The 23,612-nt window shown below is 46.6% G+C and overlaps 1 protein-coding gene across 1 annotated transcript in view; it reads right to left on the reverse strand.

Annotated features, from left to right (window-relative positions):
* Positions 1-23,612, reverse strand: part of Antxr1 (ANTXR cell adhesion molecule 1) — a 185,601-nt gene that overhangs the window by 69,862 nt on the left and 92,127 nt on the right. Inside the window, 1 exon segment of the mRNA XM_005071117.4 lies at positions 6,416-6,511. Coding sequence (XP_005071174.2) covers positions 6,416-6,511 — 96 coding nt within the window.

Consider the following 23,612-nt stretch of genomic DNA (forward strand, 5'->3'; position numbering starts at 1 on the left):
CTCACATTGCAGCCAGGGGCCATGGTGGACTGAGTCCTCAAACTATGAGCCAAGATAAACCTGATAAACTTTTCCATGCCTTAAAATTAGAATTCAACAACAACACAAATTGCAGAAAACATACAAACTCATGGAAATTTAATAATGCTCAACTGCACCATCCCTGGGTCAAAGAGGAAATAAAAAAAGAAATTAAAGACTTCCTCAAATTCAATGAGAATGAAGACACAACATGCCCAAACCTATGGGACACTTTGAAAGCAGTGCTACGGGGGGAAGTTCATAGCACTAAGTGCTCACATGAAGAAACAGGAGAACAGTTATACCAGAGAATTAACATCACAGCTAAAAGCTCTAGAACACAAAGAAGCAAACTCCCCCAGGAGGAGTAGACGCCAGGAAATAATCAAATTGAGGGCTGAAATCAATAAAGTAGAAACCAGGAAAACAATACAAAGAATCAATGCAATGAAGAGTTGGTTCTTTGAGAAAATCAACAAGATAGTTTGTCCAAACTTACCAAACAGCAGAGAGTGAACACGCAAATTAACAAAATCAGAAATGAAAAGGGGGACATAACAACAGACTCTGAGGAAATCCAGAGAATCATTAGGTCATACTTTGAAAACCTGTACTCCACAAAATTCGAAAATTTAAAGGAAATGGATGACTTCCTGGACAGCTATCATTTGCCAAAACTAAATCAAGAACAGATAAGCAATTTAAATAGACCTATAACCCCTATGGAAATAGAAGCTGTCATCAAAAGTCTCCCAACCAAAAAAAGTCCAGGTCCAGATGGCCTCAGTGCAGAATTCTACCAGAAATTCAAAGAACAGCTTATACCAATTTTTCTCAAAGTGTTCCACACAATAGAAGCAGAAGGGTCTTTGCCAAACTCTTTCTATGAGGCTTCAATAACCTTGATCCCCAAGCCACACAAAGATACAACTAAGAAAGAGAACTTCAGACCAATATCCCTCATGAACATTGATGCAAAAATACTCAATAAAATACTGGCAAATCAGATCCAAGAACACATCAAAACAATCATTCACCACAATCAAGTAGGTTTCATCCCAGGGATGCAGGGATGGTTCAACATACGAAAATCCATCAACGTAATCCACCATATAAACAAGCTGAAAAACAAAAATCACATGATCATCTCACTAGATGCTGAAAAAGCCTTTGACAAAATCAAACACCCCTTCATGATAAAGGTCTTGGAGAGATCTGGGATAACAGGGACATACTTAAACATAATAAAAGCTATATACAGTAAACCAACAGCCAACATCAAACTAAATGGACAGAAACTCAACGCAATTCCTCTAAAATCAGGAACAAAACAAGGCTGTCCACTCTCTCCATACCTTTTCAACATGGTACTTGAAGTTCTAGCTATTGCCATACGACAACAAAGGGGGATCAAGGGGATACAAATTGGGAAGGAAGAGGTCAAACTTTCACTGTTTGCAGACGATATGATAGTTTACATCAATGACCCAAAGAACTCTACCAGGGAACTCTTACAGCTGATTAACACCTTCAGCAAAGTGGCAGGCTACAAGATCAATTCAAGAAAATCAGTAGCCCTACTATATACAGATGATAAAAGGGCTGAAAGTGAAATCAGAGAAACATCACCCTTTACAATCGCCACAAACAACATAAAATACCTTGGGGTAACGCTAACCAAACAAGTGAAAGACCTGTATCGTAAGAACTTTGAATCTTTAAAGAAAGAAATTAAAGAAGCCCTCAGAAAATGGAAAGATCTCCCATGCTCTTGGATAGGTAGGATCAATGTAGCAAAAATGGCAATCCTGCCAAAAGCAATCTACAGATTCAATGCAATCCCCATTAAAATCCCAGCACAATTCTTCACAGACCTTGAAAGAACAATAATCAATTTTGTATGGAAAAACAAAAGACCCAGGATAGCCAAAACAACCCTGTTCAACAAGGCAACGTCCGGAGGCATCACTATCCCTGACCTCAAGCTCTATTATAGAGCTATAGTCCTGAAAACAGCTTGGTATTAGCACAAAAATAGGTAGACCAATGGAATCGAATTGAAAATCCGGGTATTAACCCACACACGTACGAACATCTGATCTTTGACAAAGAAGCTAAAAATATACAATGGAATAAAGAAAGCATCTTCAACAAATGGTGCTGGCATAATTGGAGACTGGCATGTAGAAGAATGCGGATTGATCCATGTTTATCGCCATGCACAAAACTTAAGTCCAAATGGATCAAAGACCTCAACATAAATCCAGCCACACTGAACCTCTTAGAAGAGAAAGTGGGTGGTACCCTTGAACGAATTGGTACAGGAGACAGCTTCCTGAACATAACACCAGTAGCACAGACAGTGAGATCAACAATTAATAAATGGGACCTACTGAAACTGAGAAGCTTCTGTAAGGCAAAGGACACAGTCAGCAAGACAAAAAGGCAGCCCACAGAATGGGAAAAAATATTCACTAATCCCACATCTGACAGAGGGTTGATCTCCAAAATTTACAAAGAACTCAAGAAGCAAGTCTCCAAAACAGCAAAGGACCCAATTAAAAAGTGGGCTGCAGAACTAAATAGAGAGTTTTCAATAGAGGAGTCTAAAATGGCTGAGAGGCACTTGAGAAAGTGCTCAACATCCTTTGCCATCAGGGAAATGCAAATCAAAACAACTCTGAGATACCATCTCACTCCTGTCAGAATGGCTAAAATCAAAAACACCAATGACAATTTATGCTGGAGAGGATGTGGTGAAAGGGGAACACTCCTCCATTGCTGGTGGGAGGGCCAACTGGTTCAGCCACTTTGGAAATCAGTATGGAGATTCCTCAGAAAAATGGGAATAAACCTACCACAAGACCCAGCAACTCCACTCTTAGGCATATATCCAAAAGATGCCCATTCATACAACAACGATGTCTGTTCCACTATGTTCATAGCAGCTTTATTTGTAATAGCCAGAACTTGGAAGCAACCTAGATGTCCCTCACCCAAAGAGTGGATAGAGAAAATGTGGTACATCTACACAATGGAGTACTATTCAGCAGAAAAAAATAATGGAATCATGAGATTCGCAGGCAAATGGATGACACTAGAAGAAACCATCCTGAGTGAGGTAACCCAGTCACAAAAAGAGAAACATGGCATGTACTCTCTCATATATGGATTTTAGACATAGATCTGGGGAGTGCCAGCCTACAATCCTATGGCCAGAGAGTCTGGGAAACAGAAACGTCATTTAGTGGCTGATCGAAGAAGAGGCAGACTCCCTTGGTTAAGTACTGAGCTGAACTCAAGAAAGCCAGTAACAGAGAGGGAGGACTGGTGATCAAAGGGATTAAGACTGGGCTGGTTTAACCCCCAGAAACAGCTGACCAGACAAAGGTTAACTCTTGAATCCCAGGAATCCAGCATGGGACTGATCAATACCCCCTGAATTTGGGTGTCAGTGAAGAGGCCTAGGGAATCTATTGAGCCTTGGGCAGCAGATCAGTACCCATCCCAAGTATACACATGGACTTTGGACTCCCATAGAACAATGTGAGGTGCACTCTCACCCTGAACTCTTGGGGAAGGGTCTAGGCCCTGCCCTATATGAAATGACAGACTATGGACGCCCCCATGGAGGGCCTCACCCTCCCTGGGGGAATGAGGGGATAACGGGGGGGGGGGGTTGGGGGGAGGGCACGGGAGGAGGGGAGGGAATGGGAGAGGGACCTGGAACTGACTTGTGAAGCAACTTCGTTTCTTATCTAAATTTAAACTGGAAATTAAAAAAAAAAAATAAACCTTTCCTTCTGGAAGCCACTTCCTGTTGAGAGTTTTGTTACAGTATCAGCAAAGTTACAAACACATTCCCCATAAACTAATGTATCATTTGTTATATGATATTAACATACAAGTATGGTATGATAACTGGAACACTCAAGAAGCCACCGTCCAATGCAGTTTCTTTGGATTGTGGGTGGGACCCTCCCCCCAAGATGAGTCAGCTTTTTATAATGCAGTTTGGGAAATAGGCAAATCATGTGCTGGGCACCGCTCTCCTGTTTGGAGTTACTCTCTGTGGCTGTTTTTCTGGTTGGATGCAGTGGGGGAAATGTACATGTAAGTATGCACTGGAGGGGCGAACGATGCCGCCCTGAGATGGGAGGACAGAGGGGACATTGCTGCAGAGGTTGAGGGGCAGCGGGATATGGGGGGTCTATGATGCAGTGAGCACCAGTGACCTATGTTTCGAAGGCAGAGGAACTGATGGCAGTGGAGAAAGAAAATCTAAAAAGCAAAACCCAAAAAAATCTCAGCAAGAGGCGACAGGATGGTCATGGTGGTTGTGGTAGGAGAGAACACGTGGGGCTGGATGGCGACTCAGCTGAAAATCACATGACTTGAGAGCTCAAGGACTTGAGTTCCATCCCCAGGGCCTACGTTCAAAAAGACTGAGGTAAGTACTGATGATCCCAGTGCTGGGAAGGTAGGGACAGAAGGAGCTCATGGCCAGCTAGCCTAGCCTAATTGCTAAGTTCTGGGCCAATGAGAGATTGTCTCAAAGGAGAGAGATGATGTTACTGACAATGACACTCAAGGTTGACTTTGGCCTCCATATGCACATGAACATACACACACATGTATCTGCACGCATGATTCCACAAGTTCCCAAAACCAATGCCATCAGTTGGAGACCAAATGTTCAGACTTATGAGCCTATGGGGGACATAGGAGGCCAGTGCAGGCTTCACTTTGGGCAGTTGGAGGTCACTGGCACAGCCACTGGGGACAAGCAGGTCCAAAGATAATGTGATGAGTCTAGTTTGGACGTTTTGAACAAGACGCCTGTAAATGTGTTGCCCAGTGATTCCCTGTAATGGGGCCTGGCCTGGTGGCTTGCAGTTGCACTGAGGATGGGTGATCACATGAAGCAGCCAGCCATTGAGTTTAGTGACACTGTCTGGGGAGAGAAGGGCTGGAGGTACCCTGGAGAGAAAAAGACACAGGGTACCAGCAAAAGTGGGCAGAGACATTGGAGGCATGAGCAGAAACCGGGGAACACAACGCCTACTCGACAAGGGACCCATGGGAGCTGTGAACAGAGAGCAGGGGCTGGGGCAGTAAATTCACTGGACACTGGCCAGCAGGGATGGAGGTCAGGTATGGATGGGTGCATTATTTGTGTTTTCAGAAAGAGAATTCAAGGGCCTGATGTCTGGTCCCACTTTATGTCCTTACCTTGGATAAGCAGTGACTAACAGGTTAAGATTGGTCAGTCTGGGGTGGAGACCTTGCGGGTTGCTGGACACTGTGAATCTGATTCCTGGAGAGAGTGCTGCTGTTGGGGAGGGAGAGGCCTCATGTGCACACACTTTGTAAGTCCTCCACGGCTCTAGCTGTTTCCTTAACATGGATGCAGCTTAGCTACTGGGTCAAGTGACATTTCTCACACTTGGAGGAGGAGCAAGGAGAATGACAGAGGGAGGTTTGGGAACTGTGGCTCACAAAGACACCTTCTGTTAGTTAGAAGACTGTGGGGTGCAGTCTCTCAGGGTGGAGGAACTTTCCAGAATCCTCTCAATGGGCCTCTGTGGGGAGGCCCTCTTTCCTGCACACCACACTCCCATTCCGGAAACTCATGACTTCACCCAGCCCCAGTCAGCATCCCTGGACAGAGTTTGGAGGGCACGTCCAACACTGGGGTGCAGGCCAAGGGTCAGCAATAAGGGGCAGGGCAGTCAACAGCATCACAAACAGCAGAGGTTGCCTGTCTTCAGGATCTCTCCTCACACAGGAACCCTCAGACTTACAGAATGGGACCACACGAAGAAGACACGCTGGCTACCTTCCCAGCCAACGGGCACTCAAAAACCAGATAAATTCATTTAAAATTATTTTGAAAATTGCAAAACAACCCTGCTTTGGATGCTGCTGCTTCCTGTCATGAAAAGTTTATTTTGGTAAACACTTCCGACAGATATAAACCCAGTATCATACAATGTATCAATAAATCCCAACTCCAGCAAAGTGCTTTTGGATAGTGACAACACCCAGCACTGTCTGTGTGCTTTTCAAATACCGAACACATATGCTTTCATCTTTGCATTCTACACGTCTGTGCCCAAAGGCTTTGCCCTCGGTGGTCTTGCCCCAGCTCGTGATGACCTCTCGTGCTCTTAGGTCCAAGTGATCACGCCTGGTTTATGTTGCTTTTGTATAATTTGTTTTAAAAAATGCAAGATTTATCTCCCACTGTTACAGTTCCTGGTACTCTGCCCCTTCCACACTGATGTAGCTGGGGTCTTCATGTGACCCTTGCCTGTTCCCCCACACACACACTGATGTAGCTGGGGTCTTCATGTGACCCTTGCCTGTTGTGGCCTGAGGCTGGCCCACTTACCACTGTGCAGCAGAGGGGCCAGAACCACCAGAGCAGCGCCAGGGCCAGCAGCAGGAAGAGGATCAGCAGGGCAATTGCCAGGATGGAGCCGTCTGACTGTGGGTGGAGAGAGGGCGGTCAGTGACAGGTGGACGGATTGGAGTCGTCCCTTCCATAGCTCCCCTCCCCCACAAGGATGGCAGATTTGAGGCCTAGATAAAATCACAGTGCAATGCATACCCGAGTAAGGCTCTGCCCATCATTCAGGGTCAACACAGTTTCTCTGGCTGATTTTCAAGAGAAACGGGTTTGATGTTTCTTTATTGTGGGACCATTCTGAACGATCCAGCTTACAGGTGCAGAGGTGGCTAAAGACGGCCCCTTTTCTCTGAGCACAGTCTCCACCCTGGAGACAGATTTCAGACCCCAAGCCACCACTTGGGCTGATTCAGAGCAATCCCACCTAGCATTCAGCCCCACACCCTGCACAGGAGTGTGGGCAGCAGCCTCCTCGGCTGTGGGTGGAAGTCTAGAACCCCTGATGAGAGGCCACATAGGAAAGGGGACAGAGCCACTTCTGCCAACCTGCAGGTGAGGGTAGAGTGGCTGAGAGACTGGCAGTCAGCTCACGTGGCCGTGTGTACTGGGGGAGCCAGGTAGCCAAGGTCAGTTCTACGCGTTCACAGACCAGACCTGCAGAAGGCAACGTTTGCACGGCCTGAGGTACAGCAGACACAAATCCCACTTGTCATCAGCTGTCAGGTTCTTAGACTGCTGATTTGGGAAGCACCTGGGATTAAGAGTCTAAGTCCTTCCCTACCAGCTACACAGCACCGTAGCATCCTGGGGGCATGGGGCTCGGCTGTGTACATCAACAGCCACCTGGGTGAAACTGGTAGCCTCATATCTGACCTAAGAACCATCAGAGATATTTGCTTAGCTAAATAATACAATTAAAAAGGACGGCTGTGCAAATTGTTAATATACAATATCAAGCTATCAGCTATAATGCTGGAATACACTGTCAAATAATATTTAAACAGTAGTAACAATTCCTGGTATAAAGAGATTTCTGTACAGTCTAGTCAAGAGTGAGGGGAAGAAAGGTTGTCTCTGCTCTTTATTAACAGTTTCACTGGTAGCTTTTTGTTTGTTTTGAGATAGGGTCTCGGGGAGCTGGAGAGATGACTCAGAGGTTAAGAACACTGGCTGTTCTTCCAGAGGTCCTGAGTTCAATTCCCAGCAGCCACATGGTGGCTCACAACCATTCATAATGAGGTCTGGTGCCCTGTTCTGGCATGCGGACATACATGGAGGCAGGATGTTGTATTCATAATAAATAAATCTTTAAAAAAAAAGAGAGAGAGAGATAGGGTCTCATGTGGCTCAGGCTGGCCTTGAACTCAGCATTTGGTCTTGAACTCCTGATCCTTTCATCTCCATCTTGTAGGGAAAAGGGACCAGCCAAAGACACACTTTGGCCCTGCAACCAGAACTAAAGAAATGTACCCTAACCCTGAAACCAGTGCCAAAAGAATACACTTTGTCCCTGGAATCTGAGTCAGTAAGAGAAATGCACCCTGGCTCTAAAATTGGAGCCAAAAGGCTAAAAAGGACCAGAGAAAGAAACACACTTTGGCAAATCTGACCCTAATCCTGTGCAAAAAACTAACCAATCTTCGAGCAGAGCTCTAGCCAATCTGAGCTCAGCACTAAAATCTGACCAATCCCTACCCTGGAAGCCCTATATAAACCCTGTGTCTGTTCAGTTGGTGTCTGTTCATGCTACCAGGCTGTCTTCTGCCACTCTGGATTCTTCCCTTTCAATAAACCCCTTCAATGAGCTTTGGGTGAAGATCTTCTTGTGCAGAGGTGGCGACCAAGCAGAGGCCACCCTGGGCAGAGCGAGCAGGGCTGTAACACTTTTGCTGGGGAAACCTTCCCTTGGCAGAGCCGAGTTATTACACTCAGCTCCCTGCTCTCTCTGCTCGAGTTATTACACTCAGCTCCCTGCTCTCTCTGCTCTCGGCTCTCCAGGAGCAGAGCTGAACTGTAGCAACTCTGAACTGTAGCAACTTCCTGCCCCGAGCAAAACTGCTACACTGGGCAAACATCCCCAGCTGGAAGACCCTGTCCTGCCAGAGAGGAGCGTATACACTGTGAAAGCCTTTCCCTGAGGCAAGGCTGTAAGCTGCTAAGCTTACTGCAACCTGTGGTGGTCCTTGGCTCCCGAGCTCCAGGATACCTTTCTACCTGAGCTGTGTAACACTCAGTATCCTTGGCTCCCGAGCTCCAGGATACCTTTCCACCTGAGCTGTGTAACGCTCAGTATTCTGTGACTCCCGAATGCCAGAATACCTGACCCATCCCGATCCGCCCGAAATACTTACACATCTCCCAAATGCTAGAGTGCTAAGATTACAGGTGTCTGCCCCACTGACAGTTTATTGGTGTGTACTGAAATGATAAAGTACCTTCACTGGTAGGACGATTTACTTCTTTTTAAAATCTGTATTTTCTCTTTCCTTTAAAGTTTCTATCTAATGAGAAATATCCCAAGAGGCCTCTTTAGAGTATTCATGTGGTGGTCTCCTCTGGGACATGAGAGTGGGAACATGTGGAAGGTGGTCTGTGGGATCCACAGTTGGACTCAGGAGGATGGAGGCTTGTGACCCAGGCGTATCACCACCATGATCTTCAGGGAGACCATTTATAGCTCTACCAGGCTCTCGGGATGTCCCCCTCCCACAGCTACACAGGAGGGAGGCTGGGTGGCCTGTCTAGGGTGACCCCCCAAGCTAATGGCAGAGCCAGGACATGAGTCACTCCCACTTTGAAAGCTCAATAGGGCTCTGGAAGAGGTTTAAAGGCAACTCTCATTCCCTGGAACTCTCTGGAATGTCTTTGACCAAAAAGCCAGGGAACTAAACACCCTTGGCTCTAGCCAAGAAGCCAAGGTTTGGGAATGTGGGATGGCCCTCAAGGGAGCCAGGCCTCAGGCTCAGGTGCAGGGCTGGGCAGCCAGAGTGTGGGTTTGGGGGCAAGCAAGGGTCCAACAGCAGACAAGGCCATCGCAAAAGGGCCCATTGGACCCACGCACAGAAGTCTGGAATGGAGCACACAGTTAGTGGTGTCTCGAGAAGTCTCGTGTTACTTAAGCATAAGTCTCGTGGCCTGTCTGTCTCTGTATTCTAGATGACAGAGAGAAGTAAGAAAGAGGCTTCCCCTATATCAACTAATGACAGAAGGAGCACATGCCGATAGTGGAGAGGAGAAGGCCAGACCATCCCATACAAGTGAGCACTTCAGACTCTGAGCTGGAACTTTCCTCGGTTTCCCCATAGCAACCAACACAGTGAATGCTTCAGATCGTAAACCTGTCTGCACTTGGAATAATAAGTGGTTTGGTCACCAAGAGGCTTATAAAACTGCAGACTACAGCTGGTCACATTGTACAGGACACCCTCCTCCCTTATTGTCTCAGATAAACTGAAGCAGAGGCTAAGACGCTGTGCAGCATGCTTCTACATTCTCATGGGGCAGATTCTGTGGGCAGCCAGGGGAAGAAGCTTCCGAGACATCTGGAGTGGACGTTGTCGGCTGGTTCTGCTGCAGCCCTTAGGAGTCTATTCCACATAGCTGTAGTGGAGGAGGAGGAGGTGGTTCAGCAAGGAGCCCTACACACATGCCAAGGCTCAGGGTGAGATATTTAAATGTTTTCTTGTGCCTTGGAGAAAGTTGCTGCCTGGCTTCCTGAAGTCATCGGTGCCACGTTCATAAATGCCACTACTAAATAAGAAAGTATGCACTTTGTTTTCTAGAAACAGACCAGGAGCTAATGGTTCATCAGGAATTGACATGCACAGCAAGCATGTGTTGTGTCTCTATTCTGTGCTTAGTGGACAGAGCAGAGGGACCCGGGACCAACTGACTAGACAGTCCCCAAGTGCTCATATTCTGTGAAGTGATCTAACCCACAGTACAGGAGGACATGGCTGCTCAATGCCTGAATACCTGGCATTGAACTAAACATTCACTCTTCTTCTCACATTCTGATGGGTTGACGATAATAATGGTGATAATAATTACCAATAGCTAATATTTATTGGGCAATTATGTGCAGGGATTATCTTTATTCTTTCTGTGTACTAGACTAGTACATTTCATTCTTATCAATAATTGGATGAAATCTAAACTTTATTTTTTATCTTCCCTCCCTTATAGTTAAATATACTGAAGCAGGGAGATCCAGAGAAACTGTGAAGGCTTACAAGAAGGCCCGGGTTTTTGTCTGTCTGTTTTGTTTTTACACAGAGTCGTAGTCTCACAGTTTCTCTGTAGCTTAGACTGACCTAAATTTCTGTCTTCCCACCTCAGCCTCATGAGTGCTAGGGAAGCCAGAATTCAGTCAAGTGTGGGCAGTGGGGCTCCCAGGTGTAAGCCACAGCTGTTGCCATTAGCTGGGGACAGTACCTGGGGGACAGTACTTCACGCACAGGAGGTGACTCTTGGGTGAGTAGCTACGCTGCAGGGGCAGGGAGAGGCTGGCACTCCTGCTCAGAGGCAAGCACAAAGTTTGCTCATGAAGGTATGAGTGGGGTTTCATACAGCAGGAACTCAGGGGCCATGGGGGCAGGTGGAAGACAACTGGATTGGCCGTGAGAGGCCACTCAGGGCAAATGGAGGTCTATGGGTTCTGTCTACACCCAAGGGGATCTCTGGGTTGCTTTAACCTGGGGGTTCTGTGACCCCGTGGTCAAGTCTGTTTTCTGCGAAATCAACATTGTTTAATCTGTAGGGTTCTAGAGTTTGGGGAGAAGCTTAGGGATCCCAGCCTGCCAGGTTCTTATGGGTGACTTTGGACAAGGTCACTCCCAAGGTGCTTGCTCGCCTTTTAAAGCTAGTGCTCAGTGCTCACCTTACTGACCGTGGCTGGCCAGTGCCTTGTGCTTCCTAGATTCTTGTCATGGGGCTCAGTGCCTGAGGTTCAGAACTATCTCAGTTGCTCTAAACCAGTCATTCCTTCTCCATCTTCATCAATGTCCCACAGGAAGTCCTCGCATCTCCACTCTTCCCCACAAGCCAAGGGGCAGGCTCTGTCTGTGGCCAAGAGTTGTCTGAAATGTTCCAGAATACACACCAGACTGTGGCCTGGCACTATGGAAGGTGCTCTGTCTTGTGCTCTGTGCCTCGCTCTGGGGCAGACTGCCTGACTGCCTTTAGGTCTGACCTCCAATAGCCCTCAGTGTTCCCAGCTCCCTCTAGGCCCATTCTGTTTTAAATGACACCAGCTACAGAAGACTTTTTCCTGGGTGGGCATCCAGGAGGCTCATGGGCTGCCATTGCAATCTGACTCTGGACCAGTGTGTGCTGGGCCTCTGCCCTGCCTGTCCACCAGGCCTATGTGGACATAGCCTGCAGTTCATCGAGGCCATTTGGTAACTGTGTCTGCCACGCCCTGTCTTGGCTAGCTGTGTCCTTGACTATGCCCTACCATAAGTTATTACATATTGCATACAACTGTACTTGTTAAAAGGCTGTACATTGCTTGAGAAGACTCCATTTTACATGTATCTCCTTACTTCATTTTGAGGGAGAAGGAGGAATGCAACTCCTGGGTAGATCGTGAACTGCACCATGGGGAACGGCACCACCCCCCCCCCAGCACAGACCAATGTGTGACATCTTCCTGGGCAGGGACGGAATCACCCTATAAGTTCATTGGGAGCGAACTGCGACCATAGAGGCACATGGATAGATTAAAATCATATCATGGAAACCAGGTCCAAGAAGTTATTAGATACACCAGACCAAACAAAGGGTGTAACTCCTGCATCCGGACCCCATTAAGCCATGAACACATAATACTTCGATGGCATGGCTCCATACCAACCTGTTACCTAATATTTGCTGAGAGTATCACAAACCGGCAAGCGAAGGACTCCCTGACTGTCCCTGGAGCTGGAGCTGGTTGACACTGTCTATACAACTGCCCATCCACCTGTTCACCCAGCTGGTCCTGGACCTAAACCCACCATTTCCAGCTCTGGATGCTCGCTCAGTCACTCACTCACTGCTGCAATACTGTTGCTCTCACAGCCTGATGCTGGCAGCAGCCTCCTCCCACCACTGGTCCTGCTCTTCAAGAGACTCTCTCTTGGCTCACTCCTGACACCTCCCGGAGGCTGCTGCGGGCTCTTTAACTTGTGTTTATTCTGTAAACCACATATCTGCATGTAGATATGCAGATTGTGTGCTGTGTGATATGAGAGTTAATATTAGTCATTAAGACTGACGTAAAAGAACCTGAACTTGTCTCACCCAGGCCACCAGGGTAGGCAGATGGTAGGACAAATTGCTGTCATTGAAACAGCTAAACCATGTGAATTATTGTTATTCAATAAATGCTGACACGGTGGGAACACACAAAACTGTTTGCCTAAGCAAGGCAGGTCAAGGCGACAGCCTGTAGGGTATACTGTGCAGCTGGAGAGTGCTGAGTCTCAGTAAGCAACTTCAAGCCTGTCCCAACCCTACACTCACACAGAGCTGCTACTGAACGTGCAGACAGATGGCATTAACTCCGAAGGTGAGAGGTCCTCGACCCTGTTCCTTCTCAGAGGGAGGAGCACAGTGGTTGGGGTGGCATTCTCTGAATGTCAGATTCATCTGGCCTCTCCAGGCTTACAAAATGAGGGCATCCTCTCTCTTTAAGACAAGGAAGGCACTGTACTCAAAGGTAAAGATTTACAACAAAAAAAAAAAAAAAAAAAGAAAGAAAAAAAAGAACAGTGTCTTGGTGGGTGGAGTCCCGGGATTTTGGATTTCTTACACACAGCACGGCATGGGGGAGGAGTGTGGGATCATGCCCGGGCTTGTTTGCTATAGGAGACAGAGGCCTCTGGATGATACAAACCCCAACACCACTGCCTTATTCTGTTTTGTTTTGGGGGTTGCCATAGTGAAGGGAGGAGGAATTAGCAGGAGGCTGGGTTTGTTCAATGTAAAGAAATGTGAAACCCAGTCTTCAAGCTGGGCTGTGCTGGGAATCTGCTTGATGGCCTTGGCCTGGGGTGCAGAGGAGAAAGCATCTCCCTGCAGGCCCTGGGGCTGTGCCAGTTAAGGCAACCATTCCTTCCCTACTCTTGAGGTTTCCTCCCATGTTGGAGTGTGTGTGACTCCAGTTCTGTCGCTTCCTCTCTATTCACTCAGCAAATAGTGCAAGAGCACAGGGAACGCTTGGGTCTGCCCTGCCTTGTCTCTGGGGCGTGTGCGCCCCAGGGTGGATTGCCCAGGCCGCCCTACTTCAGCAGGTTTTGTGAACCATGCTTCCACCATCTGAGGAAGGGCTCTCTAAAATAAGAGAAGAAAAGTCTCCCTAGGACCTTAGAAAGCAAGGGGCCCCAAATTCTAACTAAGCAGTTTTGGCTAACTCACCCCCTGATTAGTGTCTTTTCTGGCCAGGACCATGTCCAGCTCAAGTTGATAAACGTGTTCAACACAGTTCCAGCCCATTTTGGGCCACATCCTGCCAAGCTTACCCCATAGTCCTAAAGACAACACTGAGATTCTCCTATGTCAGTTCACTTACAAACTGAGGCAGGAGAAAGGCACACTTTATTGTCCCTAGCATCTCTAACCCTAGCACCAGTCCTGGTAATTGCAGCAATGGCGTTCTGTAGGAAAGATGCGGCAGCAAGGGCCTGCACTCATGGGCCGTGGTTTGCAGCAGTTCTGTGGTCTCTGCTAAGCTGGGCAGTCTTGATGCTCAGAATCATTGAAGCCACTTGTGTTTTCAGAGGGTTGGGCTGTCCGGCAAACACCTAATGTTCAAAATCGATACGATTCTTATCCCTGAATGTTTGACTGGTTGAAGGATATCCAGCTGATCTCCAGGCTCTCCACAGGGCATCTGGGGACAGGCCAATGACTTGGGGCTCCAATGTTCCCCTCTTCCCTTCCATCCCACAGCCCTCCGTTCTCTGCTACTAAGCCAGCTGTTTCTGAAACACGCTGACAGCCCTGAAGGGAAAGAGACCCTCCAGCCAAGGGCACTCTGGTCACCCACCTGTGATGTCACTGCTTGTAAATGGGGCTGTTGCTGGTGAGAGGAGCCTGCTCTCAGTCAGGGGCTGAGTGTGTCAGCTTATCCCTGTTTCAAGCGGTACACTGGAAAAACCAGCGGCGGAGGGCTGCAGGGCAGGGGTGCAGGAGGGCTGCACCCTGCTTTCCTCTCCCTTTGGCCAGTGCTCTGGAACAGTCACATTCCAGGGTTCTGAGGAATGTAGGGCCTTGATAGCTGGCTGCTTAGAACCCTGTTTCCTGCCCAGACAGAGCCAGTGGAGCATGGGCAAGCTTTATTTTGAAAGATGAAATTTAAGTCCTTTTATTGCCGCTGAGAAGTTCTGGATGGGCAAGGCTGGAGAATAAAATCCTCTTGCCTGAAGCTTGTATCTTCTCATATTATTTCTGGCTTATCTGCCACACCTGTCTCCTCACTTCACCGAAACTCTATTCCCCTGCACCTGCGACGGTTAGCCCTGCCCCTTCTCCCATCGCTGATCATTCTTTCCCAGTTTCTTCACTGGCTTCTACTGGCATGTGGCTTTGGAAAAGCTGGCATGTCCTGTGGAGCCATCCTTCCCCACTGTCCCCACTGAAAACGTCTAACCGTTAGCTTAACCATAGCTTCGTCTTCATTTGGTGGCGTTGGGTTGGCATGGAGTCTGGTTATAGTGTTGTGTGACTCATGGACCCGTCTTGGGCTGTTGCTTTCTTTCTAGCTCTCTCCACAAGTGGTTCGCTTTATTTCCTGGTTCAAACCCTCATCTACACATAGACACACAAGTCGTTATCGTGAGCCTAGACTGGTCCCGTTTTACCTTCCGCTGACATCGTAAGCAGAGTGGTCCAGGCTGAGCTTGTACTGCCCCTCAAGCCTGCTTGCTCTCCTCCTCTGTCAGCCTCAGCCGCAAACCTGAAGTCAAGTGAATCTTCTTCAACCCTTTCCTCTCCCCGACTACCAAGCCCTTTGTCAGTGGATCCTGCCTCTCTGACCCACACCCTAATCCAGCCTACCTCTGCCCCTCCCACTGCCAGGAGAGGTTTGGAGTCTCCAAGGGCCCTGCCTCACAGATACAGTATAACCCCAGGGTTTCAGCATTCCACCCTACTCAGAACCATGACACCTAACCTGTTCCTCTTTAGCCACTTGTCAATGCTTACAAATGTTTCTAATGTGGGAGAATGACACGCCCCTTCCTTCAGAAAAGGGCATCTCGTGTACATACAAGCTCACAAGTTTCTTATTAAAGCTTCAGGGAGCCCACCAAACCCTTAGGACCCAGTCCTGAACATGTAGGTGCATGGTTCTGGCTACTCCTCACCAGCCCCTTCCCATTTCTCTAATGCCCCCAGCTCCCTCCTTACTTGGTGCTTTGACAATGTTCAGTGGCACTGGGCGCTGTTTCTTCCTGAAACACCCTTTCTAACATTCATTGCTTGGGCGACTGATTTTCGTTGCTAGCTGAGCCCTAGGACTTTCAGACCCGACACTAATGAAGCACCTACTATGTGCCTGGCCGTCTCAGGAAACAGCAAAAACACAAAGATGGCTATAGTTTTTGCAGCCCCAAACCATGTAGCTGGGTGGAGGAGACAGGGCAATCGGTGTCAATGCTAAATCTGTGCGTCTGTGCTCACCTCAGCTCTGTCTGAGAATTTCCTATGTCTTCCAGGGGCCTGTCTCCCTCATTCACTGACCGTAAGCAACCAGGGCATACATCTGATTTAGTCACTTTTCTACTTTTAAGCCTAGTCCAGTGCTTCAAATGGAAGGACCTGTCGAAAGGAATGACTCAAGATGGTCACTTAACTATTGGTTAGATAGGAAGAAATGAGAACGTAGCAGGTTAATGCCTGTTACAGCGTCTCCTGAAGCTGTGCCCCTGCTGCAGACTCTTGCTGGGAATGCTGTACCATCCCCTCAAATAAATGTGGGGGATTTGGCCGGCCATCCAACCCCTTCTACCTTCTTTGCAAACATAAAACCAAGACAAGCACTCCTTCTCAGGCCTGACTGATTACCCGAGACAAGTCTGTGCAAGTGCCACAGCTGTCCTTTAGTCTCTATGGCTGGCTTTCCTGTGCTCTCCTCGCGTCCATGCCCACGGGCTTCTACTGCTGTGCCTGGGCGTGGCTCAGGAGGACGAGTTTGATTCCTGTGAACAACCTCATGCTAACTATGACTGGAACTACAGTGTGCATAGGCGCATGTGTGTGTGTGTGTGTGTGTGTGTGTGTGTATGTTGGGGGGGTCTTTGGTTACATATTTGAGAAATCCTCCCTAGCTTGCCACCCAGGTGTCCATGAAAACACAACCCAAGGGGATTTCTGATGGTAAACCTAAGGGCTCTTGTGGAGGCTGACTGCATACTAGTGGGGCGTGGCATAACTAAACAGGGAGATTCATTCATGCCAGCTGAGAGGCAATAATGACAATGCCATTGACAGCACTGGAGACACCATGGTCTTCAACTGGAAAAGTGGGCAGCACAGAAACTCCCTGGGTATATTACTTTAGTCCTTGTAGAATTCCTTCAAATACAGTTCTGGGAATCAGGAGGCTGTTCCCATGGGAACACAAGAGAACTCCCATATCCAATGGTTTGGATGTCACGTAAGCTAGGTGCTTTGGAAGCTGAGACTCCCTCTAGGATACAGCTACTGGAGACTCTGAAACCCACCACAGGGTTCTCCCCATGTGCTTTCTACCGGGTGATTCCCAGCTTGAAAGCCACCACCTCCCTCCCCAACTGATGGAGTTTTTAAAACTCAAACAATGACGACCTCTCTGTTGTCCTTACCAAGGATATTAAAATAGGATGTCTTTAAATTCTAGCAGTTCCTAAGCAAAGCAGAGGAGCCCAGAATAATGACAATATTTTCAGTATTTTGAAGGAAGTCTGTGGCTTTCTAAGTACTCAGAAATCATGCAGATGTGTAAACTCTAGTTTAATATTTCTATCTATCTATCTACCATCTATGTATGTATGTATGTATCTATGTACGTATCTATGTACGTATCTATGTATCTATCTATGTATCTATGTATCTATCTATGTATCTATGTATGTATGTATGTATGTATGTATGTATGTATGTATGTATCTATCTATCTATCTATCTATCTATCTATCTATCTATCTATCTGTCCTGAAATGAATCCTAGCCCACTAGGAAGGCAGGGAAGAGGCACAGGCCTGGTTCAGAGAGAAACACCAGGTTGTAGGCAGCTCAATTGTAGAGGATAACTAAGTCAGAGCTCACAGCACAGTGACACAGATAAGACACTAGCCGAGGCCAGGGCACAATCTGTGGCATGTTCAGACAGTCCTTGGCTGGCCCTGGAGGCATAGCGAAACTGGGTGGGTGGAAAGAGAGGAGGGCATTCCAGAAGGAGATGGACCATAATCAAAGATCCAGGTAGGATAGTGGGGGCGTATGGAATGCAGGAGCTCACCACACAGTCTCTGCTGGAGATCGGACTCTCTACAGTTTTAAGGGTCACCATGTCTTCTTCTTGAAAACAGATTGACATATATCTAGGTTGTCCTTGAACCATCTGTGATGATCTTAGGAACATCACAGTGTTCCGGGTACCTTTTCTAAGCCCATGAATTCAGGTGATACAGACAGAACAACACTGTTTTCATACTTTCAGGCTTGAGAGCGAAGCCACTTTCATGGTATTGGGTGTGTTTAAAAGAATCCTAGGAAATATTTTTGGTTGTCACTTATTCAAGTGCCTTTTAATCTTGGAAGAAACTGAACAAAATATTGAGGTCACTGCTCTGGGCACTGAGTAAATGAACATCTGCTTTAGCAACCATGATGAAGGCAAAGGAATTCTGGCTGGAGTCCTGCCGCTGTGGCACTGGGTTTAGGGAGAAATGAACTCTCACCTTCTGAGTTTCCTTGGTGCTATAGTTAATATGGTGAGACCATTGCTCCTTAAAAGGTGCTTATTTACCCTTGTGAGAGCTAGCTATTCTGTAAGGGAGAAAGGGAAGATTTGCTTGCTTTGGGGGAATAGAATGATCAGTCCCACATAAGATCTTTTTACAATTAAAAAAATACGTGTGTGTGTGTGTGTGTGTGTGTGTGTGTAGCGTGGTGTGTGTGTGGTGTGTGTAATGTGCTGTGTATGTGGTGTGGTGTGTGTTGTGTATGTGTGGTGTGTGTGGTGTGTGTGTGGTGTGTGTAATGTGCTGTGTATGTGGTGTGGTGTGTGTTGTGTATGTGTGGTGTGTGTGGTGTGTATGTAGTGTGTGCAGTGTGTAGTATGGTGTGTATGTGCATGTGTGTGTGGTGTGTATGTAGTGTGTGCAGTGTGTAGTGTGGTGTGTGTGTATGTAGTGTGTGTGCAGTGTGTAGTGTGGTGTGTGTGTATGTAGTGTGTGCAGTGTGTAGTGTGGTGTGTGTGTATGTAGTGTGTGTGCAGTGTGTAGTGTGGTGTATGTGTGTGCAAGCACATGTGCATGTGTCTATGTGTGTGAAGGTGGAGGGCGACTTTGAGGAGTTGGTTCTCTCCTCCTCTGTGATGACTCTGGGGATGGAATTCTGGCCATCAGGCTCAGTGGCAAGCACCTTTACCCACCGAGCCATCTCAGCCTCTAAATAATAATAATAATAATAATAATAATAATAATAATAATAAAAATCTCACCAGCCTCTGAATAAGCCTACTGATTTTGTGTTTAAATATTAGTCAGTTATCTTAGTGTTGGGAGAAGATCATCTCAGGCTCCCTCCACTTTGATCCCATTTCTCACAGTTAATCTCCCCTCTTTCCCCTTCTCCTCCTATTTCTTTTGATGTTTCTTCCCACTGATCCGGCTTTTGAGCTCTCTATAAATTGTGCATGCCATGTAATCAACAGTCTTTCATAGCTGGTCACTAATCCAGAATGTTCAACCCAAGACTCAACCCTCTGGCTCAGCCTGGGCCACCCAGGAGCAGGTGTGAATGGAACACTGGTCATTCACTAAGACCTGTCTACTTGTGGCATGCACACTTGCCCCTCAGGCTCTTACCCAGAGACTGGGCTTATTAAATACACAGTTTACACGAGCCTGGCTATCTGAGATCGGGACCCCCGAAAGCTTAATATATCAAAGTAGAACAGGGGAGAGACCAAGAAACAAAAGACAAGGACCAGTGAAGCTAAAATAGCGCAGAGGCTTAGCAGGAGAGCCTTGGCCTAGCATGCAGAAGGTCCTGCCTTCTGACTCCCCAACGCTAAGACAAGCAAATCCTAACAAAGCACAGTAGTCAGAGACTGCTTTAGGCCCACACAGGCTCCCCACTCCAGGGGTTCAGAGCAATTTGACAAATTTTAGTTGGGGAGGAAAATAGGAGATGAAATGTAAACTACAATATTTTGTAACATTCCTCGTGAGAAGGGAGGAAACTGAGAAGGGGAGGAGTGATCCCAGCATGCATAGCTCTCTCAGTCCGCAGTGTTAGTGACCTCACTCCAGCCCAGCCTGTGACAGCACTAGGTTTGGCTCATCTTCCTGTAGGACCCCTGCAGGAAGAACACAGCTCTGAGGATACATTTCTGCTTCCCTTTTCATGTCTGCTGTGCTCAGCTAATAGCTACCTTGCTCTCTGCACCATCCTTGTCTTACTATTTTTGTCATGCTTGCTTTAGAGACTTATTTTGTTATTTATTATGTGCACACGTGTGGATGTGCACATGCTTTTGGGTGCCCATGGAGGACAGAAGAGGGCATCAGATTTCCCGGCACTGGAGTTATACGTGGTTGTGAGCTGCCTGACCTGGGTGCTGGGAATTGAACTCTGGTCCTCTGAAAGAACAGCAAGTGCTCCCAACAGGTGAACTATCTCCCTAGCTCCTGCCCTTGAAAAAAAATACTATTTCTAGGTTCTTACTATTTTGTTCTTTGATTTCTCAAGTTCTATGCAGAAATTATTTATAACTATTTTTTGTTTCTTATGCAAACACTTAGGACTATGAGTTTCCCTCTGAGAGCCACTTTGGCTACACTTGAAGTTTTGATATGTGATGTCTCTGTAATCGATTAGTCCTAAGTGTATTTTAACTCACATGGGCTCACAAATTACTCCGATGCGTGTTTTGAATTTTGAAGCATACAAGACTTTAAAAATTGGTTGGTAACTTGATTGGCTATTGAAATTTGTGTTTTATTTCAGAACATGAATGTGTTCTGTATGATGCCAGTCCTCAGGTGTACAGTAGAGAGGAAGTGACTGAACAGAATCTTCTCCAAGTATATTTCTTTTTTTTAACTTTTGCCTTTATAATACAGATGAATGGAAAAGATTCTACAGGATCCCAGTCACTCACTCTAGGATGCCTCATTACTTATGGGCCATAAAAGAAAACATTTGCCCATTAATTCACAATGTTTTATTGATTAACAGAATAGTCTTAATTTCAGAGAAGTTGAAGTATGGGCAAAGCAGTGTGTGTATCTTCTAACTAAAGCAGTCATTTCTAACTATTCAGCCTTTCTTCTTATATAGCCCCCAAATTCTAATCACTATTTAGGATTTTTTTCTGGATCCATAATCTATCCAGCAGCTATTTTCACTGCATTATTCATTTATATATATATATATTCATTTATATTATATCATTTACATTTTACTAATTTTTTTATGGTTGACCTATTAACTGCTGAGAGATGCATATAACTCTGTCTGAACAGAAGGTGGTATGTGTCTATAAACTTCTCTCTGTCGTTGTCTCAGATTTATATTCTACGTGGTGTGGGTGTGTCATTACATGTGGACTAGGATCATGGGAACTTCCGGGTGAACCACTACCACCCACATCATGCTGTGGTCCTCATGACAGTAATACGTCATCTTTGTCTCCTTCTTCTCCTTCTTCCTTTTGCTATACAGTTTAATCTGCCCTTCATTGGATAGCCATACTAGTTTCCTTTTGCTTTTTGCTTATTATAACTTTTCTCATATTTTCATTTCAACATTTATTTTCGTATGATTTATGGAACGTGGCCTTATTTTAAACAGCAGATAGTCGGATGGGTTGGCCATACAAGCCATCTCTCTGTGTTTCTTAGTGGCTAAGTTTGTCCCACCATATCCATTTTGTTTATAGACTATTGAATTATTGAATTTAACTTGCATGTCTACCATTCTCTGTGTGGGTATCTCAGAGTTTTCCAAAGCATAGTTTCAGAAAAAACATTTTTTTCCTCTCATCAACTCTCAAAACAAGGAAATTTCAAAGTCAGGGCAAACATTCTTTAAAATACTTAGAGATAAAATAGTGAAGAGTCAATTGCTAAACTATCCAAGAAAAATAAACCAGCATGAGTCGTCCCAAGCATCTTAAGATATATTTTTATGCATCTGAGGGTTATTAAAACAGAGGAGCCGGCAAACTCCTTATGTTTCAGCTTGTAAGCGGTATTTGAGATCCGAGCTCTGCACTCCTGTGTTCCTGCGGTCCTCTGCCCTCTCTTGATGACGGTGCACCAGACCACAGGTATATTATTAAAGTAACTTAAAAAAAAGAAAGGACATTGCTTAACCAAACAAAGCTTTTGAGTTTTGGGTGACTCTCGGGGGACAACTGAGTAAACAGAAATGCAGCCAAGCGGGTAGCATACCTTGAAAACAAGAAGGTGTGCTTGGAGCATTGTGGCTGAAACATGACCTCACTTGTACTAGGTGGAGGCTGGCTGACCTGCATCTCACAGGGGACCCCCTCCAACAGCAACAGCAAAGGTCTCTCAATTTTATTTCCTACATGTAAAAGCCAGGCTCATCGGTTGCACTCTGAAGGGCTGTGTTTACCCTCCTCAGCTCACGTGCGCTTAGATCCACAATTGCAGGCTCTCAGCTGTGAAAGGGATATTTAGGTTTTGCCAGCCCAGTCACCAATCTGATGCTAAATGGCTAGAACAGAACCACGACAGAAAACTCACTCCCACATGAGACAGGCATCTCCACCTGCTTTAGAACGGCCCTTTCTCTCTGTGCCAGATGAGTCTCCAAGCTAATGAGCTCCAAGTCCATATTCTGCACAATACAATAGATTCTGCAATGTTTCTCTCACATTTGCTTCTCTGGGCTCTAAAGAACACTCTGGACACTGAACATTAAACTTAAAATGGGTGTTTTACTTTTGTCAGGTTCCAGGGGCCCATCACCACCTTAGTTTTAGGAAGCACACTTCACTACTGTGTCCAGAAGTCAGAATGTCTTCATAAACCCCATGACTAGGCCAGTCTCACAGAGATCACAGCCCAAGCACAAGAACACATTATCCCGAGTCTAACACCACACACCCAGTATCAGGATGGCAACAGATCCATCTGGTCCAAGGCTGCATTTATTTTTACTGTCCTCTCCAAGCAAGTCTTCCCCGTTTTCCCAAAATACTTTAGAGGACACACCACCTATAAATATAGCAATGAGAAGCGTATCACTGGTCATCCTTTTTCAAGGCTGAAGATGGATCCTAGGGCTCCTGGTCACCCTAGGCACTAAGCTCCTTCGGCTAAATAATGGAAAGTAAATGAGGGCTCATTCTTTCTTTGACAAAGTGCACAAACCTGGGATCTCCACATTAATGGCTCCTGGCTACAGTTTGTACATCTGCAGCATGCAAAGGCGATGCCTTGGGCTTGATTTCTATGGCTTCCCTTTGCCAAAATTCCACATTCTGTCACAGAGTCCCTCCCAAGACCCCTCTCTGCCTCTCCTCCAGTGCAGAACTGCCCCACTCTTCCAGATGAGCTGAAGGTTAAGGAAAAGGGTGGCTGTGGGAGAGAGCTGGGCCCAAGAGGAGATGGTGCTGGCCTGTAAAACCCTGTGGGGAGGTCGGAGCTTGAGCCCTGGTCCTACCTTTCTTTGGCATTTACAAGGGCCTCCCCCCTTCAGAGGTGTTGACTTGGGAAGCCTCTTAACAGGGTGAAAGGCACTCATAGGCAAGCTGCATATGTGCTCTGGCACATTCTCCCAGTGCTTCTGGAAGGAGCAGCCCAGTTTTACTTTGCAGGAAGGGCACGGAGTGGCTGGCTGGAAAGGAACCCCTGCTGTGGCGACTCTGTGCTAACTCATTATTCATCTAAAGATGCACAGGCGTGGGAGCCTCTAGTCTTTAGAAGTAATGTGGGAATTCTGCAGGCCCTGTGTC

This window comes from Mesocricetus auratus, unplaced genomic scaffold (assembly GCF_017639785.1).
Source record: "Mesocricetus auratus isolate SY011 unplaced genomic scaffold, BCM_Maur_2.0 Super-Scaffold_100676, whole genome shotgun sequence".
In the NCBI taxonomy this organism is placed as follows: Eukaryota; Metazoa; Chordata; class Mammalia; order Rodentia; family Cricetidae; genus Mesocricetus; species Mesocricetus auratus.